The sequence below is a fragment of the Telopea speciosissima genome, chromosome 10 (genome assembly GCF_018873765.1).
Source record: "Telopea speciosissima isolate NSW1024214 ecotype Mountain lineage chromosome 10, Tspe_v1, whole genome shotgun sequence".
NCBI classification, from domain to species: domain Eukaryota; kingdom Viridiplantae; phylum Streptophyta; class Magnoliopsida; order Proteales; family Proteaceae; genus Telopea; species Telopea speciosissima.
The window spans coordinates 39,965,129-39,977,955 of record NC_057925.1 but is presented as its reverse complement, the minus strand read 5'-3'; the positions used below and the strand labels follow the sequence as shown (position 1 = coordinate 39,977,955).

General features: G+C 38.1%; 1 protein-coding gene across 1 annotated transcript in view; it reads right to left on the bottom strand.

Moving 5' to 3' along the window:
* LOC122643144 (tryptophan synthase beta chain 1) overlaps positions 1 to 12,827 on the bottom strand; it is a 61,952-nt gene that overhangs the window by 15,410 nt on the left and 33,715 nt on the right. Inside the window, exons 3-4 of the mRNA XM_043836787.1 lie at positions 9,175 to 9,617; positions 8,964 to 9,058 (exon numbers count right to left, since the gene is read on the bottom strand). Of these exons, the coding sequence (XP_043692722.1) occupies positions 8,964 to 9,058; positions 9,175 to 9,617 (538 nt within the window). The remainder of the gene's footprint in view (positions 1 to 8,963; positions 9,059 to 9,174; positions 9,618 to 12,827) is intronic.

Genomic DNA, 12,827 nt, shown 5'->3' with positions numbered 1-12,827 from the left:
TTTATCTTTCCAGGGGGAAAGTTCTAGTTGGGTGCAAATGGGTTTATACCATCAAGTATAGATCGGATGGTACAATGGAAAGATATAAAGGTAGGTTGGTTGCAAAAGGGTATAATCAAGTGTATGGCATTGACTCCCAAGAGACTTTTGCCCCTGTAACCAAGCATAACTCAATCAGGGTTCTTCTTTTAGTGGCAGCTAATAAACATTGGCCAATTACCAATTAGGTGCGAAGAATGCATTTCTTCATGGAGATTTAGCACAAGAAGTGTACATGCAGGCCCCACCTAGTTTTAAGTGTCCCTCAGCTAAAGGGAAAGTGTGTCTTTTGAAGAAAGCTCTCTATGGCCTCAAGCAATCTCCCAAGTCCTGGTTTGAGAGATTTAGACAGCCATCCTGAAGAATGGGTATTCTCAAAGTCAAGCTGACCACACTTTGTTTATTAGGAGAGGAAATGGTACAGTCACAGCTCTCATTGTCTATGTTGACGACATTGTAGTAACTGGGAATTATGTTGCTGAGATAAACAGATTGAAGTCTTATCTGGCTAAACAGTTTGAGATCAAAGACCTTGGAGTCTTGAAATACTTCTTCGGTATTGAAGTACCTAGATCAAGGAAAGGAATCAACATCTGCCAGAGGAAATTAGTCTTGGACCTTCTGAAAGAGGACACCCTTGCCAGGTACAGGCTTTAGATATCTCAAGATTAAGGGTCATTCATGTACTGACCATAGTTGTCAAGGCGTCGCCTAGGCGTTCAGGCAACTTGATAGACTTGGTTGCCTAAGCGGTAGCCACGGACGGCTTGGTCGCCTTTTTTGTGCCAACTTGATTTTTTACCCTCTCCACCGCCTTGGGTCGCCTAGACGCCGTGACAACAATGGTACTGACTGACCACGTTAACAACAAAGGCGATATCTAGTCGAGTATGAGATAAATAGATGAGTCTTCCCACGAGCCTCAGGTAGCTACCGTTGTCAACAGGTTCACCATCCTTACTTCTAAGGTGGGAATTAGGCTCAACAGGAGTATCAGCTGGTTTACACCCTAGCATGCCTGTATCTATCAGGGGTGTATTTCCGTTGTAAGAGGGAAATCCCTTGAGTTGAATAGGCTACCTCTATGCCAAGAAAATATCTCAATTTTCCTAGGTCTTTAATCTCAAACTCCGTTCCCAGGAACTTCTTTAAGAAAGAGATCTCTTCAATGCTACTCCTAGTTATGAGACATCATCTACATAAACAATCAAGATAGTAATATGGTCAGCTGTCCTCTTTATGAACAAAGTATGATCTGCATTACTCTGTTTATAACCGATGGAAACCATAACTTTATGAAACCAACCAAACCAGGCCCTGGGTGATTGTTTCAATCCATTCAAAGCTCGGTTAAGCTTACATGATGAATTTTGGGGAATTGAACTTATGTCAATGGGACACAAGCGCTCTCTATTTGTAATGTATCATATGAAGTACAAGTTACAATTATACCCGTAGGGCAACACAAGCTAAACCCTAGTAGACAAATACACCCTTGTACTCATATTACAAGAAGGAGAAACTAGGATAAACAAAATCAGATGGTCGGGATGAACCAAAACTCCAGCCGAGTCTAGCAAAGGGGTAAAAGAATGATTGCTGAAAGTTTGAACCCAATCAGGTGGTCAAATCAGCAAGAATGGGGGTAATCCTAGAAAAAGTAGGAGTGGGGGTAAAATAGTAATTTAGCTAATGAAATTAGTGTTCAGAAATCAAGAAAGGTTAATGGAATCAATCAAGCACACAGACATATAATCAGCACTTAAACCAATTCAGAAATTCAAAATTGATTCAAGGATGAAATAGGTCTGTAATACAGAAGGGTAAAACAGAGATTTCACTATAACAGGCAATCGGCTGATCAGAACAGCCTAAGATTTGGATCAAGTTCCTCATTAGGGTTCTTGAAGTTCGATCAAAATATGAGCAGGTTTTGATGGTCTGTTTGGGTTATTCAGAATTCACTCCAAAAACATGTAACATATGATTTTCTAGAAACAGAGATTCTAGTTGCAGGAACTTCCAGATTTACTTACTTGTTAATGGCAAAAGAATATAGAAGAATAATCAACACAACCAGACCTAGTAGAGCATCATCAGCACAAGAACATTTAAGATTAGAATGATCCACCCAGGCTTCTCATTGTAAGGTGTCGATTGGATCAAACACCAACTCCTTTCCTTGATCACACACAAGGTTCTTCAATGGAGAAGAGATGCAGTGGTGGCAGCAAGTTAGGTTTGTTTCTAAACTCGTGGGCTGGGGAGTAGCCCATGGTTTAATTTTATTAACAATAAAATTCAACGTTAAGAGTATGATTAGGAAACCTCCAACTGACTCTAGCTTAGGAAATAGCTAAAACAGAGTTTGAATTGGAATGGGAGATCCCAAAACCGATTCAGCAAACTGATGTGGATGTTAAGAGTTGTTAGAATATTTGGTGTATAAGGGTAGTTCTGCCACAGTCTTGTTATAAGACATGACTAAGTTGTATTTCTTCTTTGTTTTTCTTATTTCCATTTTCCTCCCTAGGGAGGTCTGTGTAATTTATAGAAGTTTATTAATGAAGCTAATATGTGTGTTGAAAATCACTCAACACACATAATCGATTCTCTCAACCTCTCTTCTTCTTTCTCTCTTCTCTTCTCTTCTTCTTCTTCATCTTGCTGTAAATCTATTTTCTCTTACTAGATCCGATCCATCTTCAAGTTCTAACTGTGGATTCCACTAAGTAATAGCCAAGGAATTAAATAAAACAGTGTAACTTACATTGAACTGACATTGGACCAACATGGACCATGGTTCAATTGAAATTAAATCAAAACAAAAGACATCCAAAAAAAACCTGAGTATAAAAGCATCAAAACAACAAGGCTAGGCCACAGTTTGGCCTTCTTCCTATGGATGTAGGTCTTCAGATCTGCATCAGCATGCTAGTTGGGATTTCACCCAAACTCACTTATGGTAAATGTTTTAGTTATGCTTGCATACTTAGGTTGGAATTTTAGGTTGTGCATGCTAGCATAGGTTTTACATGCTTTCTTAATTTCTATTTTTATAGCATGTTAGCTTAGGTCTTTGTTTTCTTAACTTTATCTTTGCCTTCTCTTTTGTTGTTCATTCCTAATGCTTCATGAGGAATCACTTCACTCATGATTTGGGTTTGGACTTAGATGTATCTTAAATTAAAATAATCTTTGAACAAGTGCACATTTTCCCTCCAACTATGCATGTTAAGAGGTTTTATCTCATTAGTTGGATTGAGCTCCTTTGAGCTTAAAAACTTGGTCTAGATACATCTAGACTAATTTGGTTCCATGAGCCTCCTCAGTAGGTAAATAGCTTATGTCATTGATCTATCTGACATAAAGCTAATTGGTTCTTCGAGATATGCGTTTTTTTTTCTCAGACGTCTTTAATAACCGCCTCCCATAGTTTCATGGTATGACTCATTAGTTTATATGCTTTTAGAGTTGTTGCAGCACTGAATATCAGCTTTATTTTTGTAGATCGGAACTGCAATGCTTCTCCTCCATTCATCAGACATTTTCCTTGTATTAATTATCTTGTTAAACAACTTGGTTCACCAATATACCCCCACACACTCCTAGGGCCTTCCACACTTCTATTGGGATCTCATCTGGGCATGGAGTCTTGCCTATTTTTCATCTTTCTTAAGGCTTCCTTAACTTCAGCCACACCAACCTTTCGTACATAGCTATGACATGTGTTGTCTTGATGAATAGTACAATCATCCGGGATAAGTCTCCTACTAAATATTTCAGCAGCTATAAGGGGATTATTGAGGAGCTCCAGATTCACCAACCACTTAATACTGATCTAGAGCAATTAAAGCTTCAACAGGCTGTGTTCTATGTTGTAAAATTTCTAGCAGGTCTTCATCTTGACTATCAGGCTATCAAAAGTCAACTCCTTACCGGTGAAAGGTACCTTCACTCAATGAAACCTTATCTCATCTTCAACATTTGGTAACTACTCCCAAAATTGATTCGTTCCCCCACTCCTCAGGAAATTTCAGCTTTCACTGCCAACAGAGGACGAGGTAACTTTTTTCCTAGTAGAGGTCATGGCCAAGGGAGAGGCTGTGGTCGTGGATCTAATGGTCATAGTACCAATGGGCAGCAACTTGGTAAGTCTTCTTGCTACTGCACCTTCTGCAACAAACCGAATCATACTATTGACACATGTTGGGCCAAACATGGTCAACGTGATTGCGCTAATGAACTAGCCAATTCAACCATCACTAATAATTCTACCGAGCACGTGGCACATGCACACCAGTGACACCACATCTACTCCTGGGGCATCTACCACTACACCTGTTCCTTGTGATGACTATAATCAGCAACTGAAACGACTCCAACTACTTGAGTCATCAGCTTCTACTTCTACTTCTACCTTAGCACATACAGGTAAATCAGTCTTCTTTACTACCACTCCTTGGATTATTGATTCTGCTGCATCTTCTCATATAACAGGTAAGTTTCACTTATTTACTTCGTTATCTTCTATTTCACATTTTGCTCATGTTATTCTTGTTGATAGTTCCTCTACTCATATTGTTGGTCATGGTACAATATCCCCTGTTACATCCATGACCCTATCATCCGTTCTTTAAATACCTAAATTGCCCCTAAGTCTTTTATTTGTTAGTCAACTAACTAAATCTCTTAATTGTTCTATTACCTTCTATCCATCTTATTGTGTATTTCAGGACCTTCAGACAGGGAGGATAATTGGTGGCGGTCTTGAGCAGGTTGGATTATACAACTTGGATGGCACTGGACCTTCTATTGCAGCTACTACATCTACTGGTGGAACTTCTGCTCTTCAGTGGCATTTTCTTCTGGGTCATCTTTCCTTGTCCATGCTTCAATTGCTAATTCCGAGTTGCAAATCCATTTCTCGGCTTGAATGCGAAGCATGTGAACTTGGCAAACATCATTGATCGTCGTTTCCTCCTCGTTGTGTTCCTAAGAGTCTGTCTTTATTTTCTTTAGTTCATTCTGATATTTGGGAACCATGTCGTGTCAGTTATAGGTTAGGGTTTTCTTACTTCATTACGTTTGAGGACGATTATTCCCACTTGACATGGGTTCATTTGTTAAAAGATAATTCTGAGTTTCTTAATGTTTTTTAGAATTTTTGTCAAGAAATAAAGACTCAATTTGCTACTTCCATTAAGTTTTCAGATTTGATAAGGCCCTTGAATACACTGAATGGGAAATTTCTAAGTTTTGTTTAGAAAATGGAATGCTTCATCAAACGAGTTGTTCGTACACACCTCAACAAAATGGGGTGGCTGAACGAAAGAATAAACATTTTTATCATGATTCATATAAATGTCACTAAACAATATTGGTGTAATGCCGCCCTTACTGCATGTTACTTAATCAATCGGATGCCTTCTTTTTCCTTGATAACCAAGTGTTGTATTCTCTTTTATATCATGATGCACCTTTGTTTACTGTTCCTCCTTGGGTTTTTGATTGTGTGTGTTTTGTTCATATCTTATCATAGTTCGAAAACTCGTTTCATTTCGGTGTTTCGGGCTGACAGAAATATCCGAAATATCCAAAATTTCGGATATTTCGGTCGAAATTTTGCATTTTTCTATTATGTTTCAGTAGGTCATTTCGGTGGGTTTTAGGCCAAGTTAAGGCCTGAAACTTCATGGAAACCCTATTTTAGGCTATATAAACACATTTAAATGTTCAAATTGCAAAAATAGTCACCCAAAGTGGTATTTTGGATTTGCACCATTGATTGGAATGTATTGTTGAATCCTAATGTATAACTTAGTTAATTACACATACACATTGTTTAAGACTTTAAGTACTCGAGGACATAATAAATTAATGATTAATAAGCAATTTAAACAAGAAAATTGACTTGGAAGTTGGAAACATAAAGTAAATGACTTTTAAGTCATAACTTAAGTCATAATATTAAGTATAATAAGTAAATAACAAGTTAAGAATATGATATCAATATGACAATATCCCCAAAGTCCAATACAAGTCAAGTAGTCATCTAGTGACTCAAATGTTTACAAACATTCTAATAATAATTACTCCGATGTCCAGGATCGACCCCACTCATAGTCCGATGGAGCCGACGTGCATTGTTCTCCGACTGTAGGACAAATGAATGCCATGTCATAGTATGGGAGAAGTGAAAGGATGAAGATCAAGGAGAAAAAAATCCAAAAAACCAGAGCTTGTTAAGTCTCGGTCGAAATTTCGACCAAGACTAACGAGTTTAAGTATTTATAAAGCTACTTTTGAAAAAGGAATCTCGATATCTCACGAGAGTTTGATTTTGTCTCGAGATATTGCGAGATGGTCGAAATTTTGACCAAGTTTTTGCATTTTTTATATTCGAGCTGCTGTTTTGTTTCGGTGAGGTCGAGATACTCGAAATATTCGAGAACTCGACCGAGATTTCGCGAGATTTAGTACTATGTCTCTTACAACCTAATATTGATAAACTGTCTCCCTGGGCGGTTAAGTGTATCTTTCTTGGTTATTCTAGGACTCAAAAGGGGTACAAATGCTTTGATCTTACGACTCATAAGCAATTTGTTAGCTCTGATGTCGCCTTCTTTAAAAGTACTCTATTTTATTATAAGCCTTTTCTTCTCCTATTTCTATTGATAGTAATCCTCCTATTCTTGTTATTGTTCCTTTTGATACTACTCCACTGCAGATATATCAGCACTGTTGTACTAAGGCCGTGCCTTTTGCTTCATCTCCAGTTCCAGCTCCACCCGCCATAGAGTCTGATCCTATTCTACCGAATCCTTTAGATCTACCTGTAGCTATTTGCAAAGGTAGTCGCTCTTGTACTTAGAAATCTTTGATTGCCTATCCCATTGATAGTTACGTATCCCTGTCTCATCTTCCATCTCCTCTCATAGTTTTACCCTTTTATTGTCTACAAACTCTCTTTCCAAGAATCATCATGAAGGTCTTTCTCATCCGGGGTGGAAAGCTGCTATGGACATGAAAATTTAGATGCTCTTTTACCTCGCCAGACATGGACTCTGGCGAATTTACCCCAAGGAAAGGATCTTGTTGATTGTCGCCGGGTCTACACAGTTAAATATAATCCTGATGGATCTATTGAGAGCCTCAAGGCTCGGTTAGTTGCAAAGGGGTACACTCAGACATTTGGTGTCCATTACTTTGAAACCTTTTCTCCTGTTACTCGGTTGAACTATGTTCGAGTACTTATATCTTTGGTAGTAAATTTGGGTTGGCCCTTGTATTAGATGGATATCAAGAATGCTTTTCTCTACGGGGATTTACAGGAGGAGATTTATATGGAGCAATCTCCTGGGTATGTTGCTCACGGGGACGATTCTGCTCGTGTCTGCAGGTTACACAAGGCTATTTACGGGTAGAAACAGTCACCTAGAGCATGGTTAGACAAACTCAGCTCCATTGTTACTCGTGATTTTTTCCATGGCTATTCTGACCACTCTGTCTTTGTTCGGCGCCATGGCTCGAAAGTGGTTGTTCTTGTTGTTTATGTCAATGATATTATTATTTTTGGGAACGATACTTCAAGTATAGCATCAGTGTTAGATTTGCTAACTGAAACTAGTATGCTTTCATCGAAACCGATTGATACTCCCATGGACCCACATCAGAAATTGGAAGCTTCTAGCGGTTAGGATTTTGAAGATAAACACCGGTATAGACGCCTTGTTGGGAAACTTATTTATCTTACTGTGACATGGCCAACTATCTCCTTTGTTGTTGGTATTATTAGTTAGTTTATGCAATCTCCTCAAAAGACTCACTAGGAAGCTGCATGTCGTATCCTACGTTATTTGAAGGGAGCTCCAGGTAAACGACTCACGTATCATCCCCATCAAAGTATTGATCTGGTTGGATTCTCTGATGCTGACTGGACTGGATAATCTAATGATAGGCGATCAACCACGGCGTATTGCACATTTGTTGGTGGAAACTTAGTTACCTAGAGAAGTAAAAAGCAGACTACTGTAGCAAGATCCATTGATGAGGCTGAGTATCGAGCTATGGCTCATGCGACAGCTGAGTTGATGTGGTTAAAGTCATTACTTCAATTGTAGGGTTTCCTGTCTCGTCACCGATGAAGATGTTTTGTGATAACCAGATAGCTATCTTTATTGCTAGTAATCCAGTGTTCCACGAAAGAACTAAGCACATTGAATTTGGCTGTCACTTTGTGGGGAATGCCATCATGAACAAGATGACTGTTACTCCATTCATCTCTTCTGCAAATCAACTGGCTGATGTGTTCACTAAACCTCTATTTGGTCCTACTTTCCGACAAGTTTGTTCCAAGCTTGTATGCTCTAGCTTGAGGGGGACTGTTGGAAAGCTAGAGTGTACCTCCCTATCGTGGCTTAGTATTTTGTTGGTAGTTTACCTAGTTATATAGGATTCTAATTTTCCTTGTTTTCCTTATTTCTTAAGACAGGTTTCTAGTAATATTTTGTTTCTAGGATTCCTACTGGTACTCTGAGTATGGATTCCTAGTATGTCTCTACATTGTAAGCCTATTACATATTATAAATACCGGTGGGAGGGAGCTGCTGGACATACAGCCTGCATGCTATTCTCCGCAGTCTCACCCTCTTCTCTCAATCTTTTCTCTCTCTTTCTCTGTGGTTACTGGTATTCAGTTAATGATATTGTAACACTATGCATTTGCTATGTTCAAGTAATTCTTTGTGGTTCATACCTTGCTTATCAAATTTTGTTCAATGTTCCTAGAAAAGGTGCTTTGTGTATTGTTTGCCTTTTGGCTCTTTGCAGTGAAGTGTTTTCATCATCCCAGGTAGGGGGGGAGGAAGAAGAAAAAAAGTCACTAGCTTGCAGAAAATTATCCAGAGCTAAAGCATATGTACCTTCCAGTGCCTCTTCATCAGTAACGCTGTAGTATTCAGCACGCCCAATATCTTTCAAAAAACTATGCTCTGGTCCAACCCCAGGGTAATCCAACCTAATGTCACACAACAGTCATTTACATTCTCCATATGAATGAAAAGAAGAAAAAAGTACCATACAAGAAACAGTATGAATCAATGGCATGGATAGACAATAAGTTCTTATTTTTACCCGGCACTTATAGAATGCGGCTCAACTATTTGTCCATCATCATCCTGCAATAAATAGCTCATAGCTCCATGCAACACCCCTACCTCCCCTTTTGTCAAAGTAGCAGCATGCTTACCACTATCTATGCCAAAACCAGCAGCCTCCACACCAATCAACCTAACATCTGCATCATCAACAAACTCATGAAATAGCCCCATTGCATTTGAACCTCCACCAACACAGGCAACTAGTACATCCGGCCTGCCACCCCATTTCTCCATAGCCTGTTTCCTTGTTTCTTTCCCAATCACAGCATGGAAATCTCTGACCATCATAGGATATGGATGAGGGCCAGCAACAGAACCCAGAATGTAATGAGTCGACTCAACATTAGTTACCCAGTCCCGTATAGCCTCTGATGTGGCATCCTTCAGTGTGGCAGTCCCAGAATGAACAGCTCTAACCTACATTAAATTCCCCACCCCACCCCCCAAAAAAAAATATGAATAATTAAATTAATTTAAAAAAAGAACAGGCAAGAAAACCGTAAACAACTAAGCAATCAACTTGCACAATAAAGCAAAGAGACAGTATATTCACATCTCATCTTCTCAGGCTGAGCAAAGTAACAGAATTACATTAGGCACCCACAAGGAGGAAAACTACTGTGACTATGATTACCAAATTTAATTCATTTGTAACCAAAATATGTATTAAGTATTACACAATGAAGAATCAACCATAAAGGTCAAACATACAGTTCAAGGAGAAAAAAATATTGAAGAGATTATAATATCACTGAACAATAGTAATTTTCTGCGAAAAATTAACTTTAAAAGAAGGCAACAAAATGTGACAGGCAGAACATATCTAAAGCATCATAAACTTTACTGACACAGATTATCTTAACAAATTAGCCAACAGAAGGCATCTTTCGGATTAATATAATTATTGCAGTTATTATCATGGATTAAAGTATCGGTCTGTATCATATCGTATCGGCCGATATGTATCGGTATCGGTCGGTCGATACGATACTGACCAATACATCTCTTTTTTTTAATGTATTGTATCGAGTGTCTCGATATGTATCGACCAATACGTGTCGATACACTCGATACGTACTAATATTACCCTTTTTTGGGTTTTTAAATGTCTCGATACGTATCAATACATATCGGTACGTATCGATATGTATCGGTACGTATCAATATGTATCGGTCGATACATATCGATACGTACCGATATGTATATATCGATACACATGCCTTTTTTCACATTTTACACCAAACACGAACCAGAGAGCACCTGCTGCGGAAAACCCTGTTCCAGCCAAGGAGGAAGCCCAGAAAATTTGGATTTTAAGCCCTTTTTTCACCCAAATCTCTTGAGGGCTTCCACAGCATAGTAAAAAACGATTCAAATAGTGGTGGAACTACATCATTTGCAGCATCTAACAACCCAAAATCGAAGAATGAATGAGTTCTTGAAGGGAAAGGTAGGTTTTTTCAAAAAACTTGATCTTTTGCTTCAAATCTGGCATTCTAGTTCTTTTTTTTGCTATGATTCAAGGAGAAGAGGTTCAACTAACTATTAGATGCATGCATTGTATACATTTGCAAAGATTTGAACTCAAATCTACCAGTTTTGCACCCAAAAATGAAAATGGCTTCCATAAATGATTTTTGTTTTTGTTTTTTTCAAAATTAGAACCTATGCTTATGTGTATAATATATGTAGAACATTATGTACAAATCTATCACCATGAATGTAGTTTATATTTTTACTCTATAATCTGGATTTTTTTTTTCTTTGTTGCTATTTTCTAGAATTAAAAAGTATAGTATTTTTTTCATCTTTATTCTTTCATTATAGTTTGATTAAATGTCCCAATGGCTGAAATGCATGACAAGACTTGGATTGATATTATTTGTATCATAATTTACTATATTATGTCATTTTTTTATTTCTAAAAAATGAAAAAATTTGAAACTAATTGTGAAAAATAAAAAAATGATTAAAGTTTGTTTAATATACTTTGTTAAGTACTTGCAATGCATGAAATGCATCATATAGACATAACTTTACTTCTATAAGTCATTGATGTTTGGATTTTAATATACTTTAATACTTGTGCAGTTATCAACTGATCTTTGGTGTTTAGGACGATGCCGCGACAACAAGACATTGGGTGGTCTTATTGTACCATAATAAACAACAGATTGCATACAATGTGCAACTTCTGTGACACTCAGCATCTTAGAGGTGGGGTAACTCGGCAACCGCAACACATGGCAGGAGGATATGGAAATGTTGCCAAGTGTACAAAGTGCCCTGTAGAGTTAAGCAAGGCAATGCAACAACACCTTAGAGATGCAAAAAAGAAATCCACTAAAGCATAGGAGGATGAGGATGTTTTGGTAATGTAGTCCTAGATAGGTAGGAGACCTACTAGTAGCCAAACAACAAGATCAAATAACAAAAGGGGCTGCTGGTTCGAATGGACAGCACTAGGATTTAGGTCAATTCCTAGGGTTTGGGTTGGATATTGGGAAAGGGGTTTATAGGGTATTAATGGGCAAGTCTAGGGGGTTATTTTGGTATAAAGAAGTTAGGGTTTGGATGAGTTACGAAATTTTGCAATTTTGGGCATAATTGAATTTTAGGGTTTTGGGTTTGGGTTTTAATGGAGCAAGGAGATGAAGGGGTTAGAGTGGGAGTTTGGGGCTGAAACTTGGATCGAGTGTCAACAATGATGTAAGGGATGAATGATGAAAGTTTGGTCTCAAACTGATGGACAGATTCGAAGTTATGGAGGTTTCCTAGTAGAAGTAGGAGAAAGGGGTAAAACTGTAATTTCAGACAATCGGCTGGGTGGATAATGCTGAAATTTGAATCGAGTCTCTCTTAAGGTTTGAGGAAGACTCGAACAAATTTTTAGCAGGTTCTAATGGTTAGATTTGGCTGGGCAGAATTCTCACGAAAATCACCTTGTATGTGACCTTCTAGAAGGAAGAAGAATAGTTGCAGAATTTCTTACTTGTTGCAGGTCTTCAATGGCAGCAGCTTTGAAGATGAACAATGGGGTCTCCCGATCTTCACGATGCAAGGAGTCGATTGGAGATCCACCAATCCCTTCCACCTTGAGATCCACAACGATATACACTCACAAAGAGCAACAACAACAATGGCAGCAAGCATAAAGCTAATTTTTATTAATCAAATTCGTATTCAATGCTGGCCTCCCTTACAAACTTATATAGAAGACTCAAAAATAGACTTAGACACTAAAAAAGAATGGCCTAACCCAATCCTTAACCTATTAACTAACTTAAACTGACTAGGAAACTGAAATAGACTCAACATAGAGTCCTAATCCAGCCCCACTAAACAACTAAAAGAAAAACTAATAAAATCACTTAAATTGAACCATTGGTTGAACCGGTTCAATTTAAAACACCAAATAAAAAGCTAAGTATGGGAGCTAATCCCGTGTGCAACCTATTTACCCATATTTTAGGCCCATAAAAGTGGCCTATTACATTAGAAACACATGGGATCAAAGGCCCAACATGTATGTAATCCAACCCTAGACTTATTCCTAATAAAAGAAGCCCAGTTTGGTGATAAATTTGCATCATTTGGTAGAAAATTTGATGGAAGATTTCGAAGAT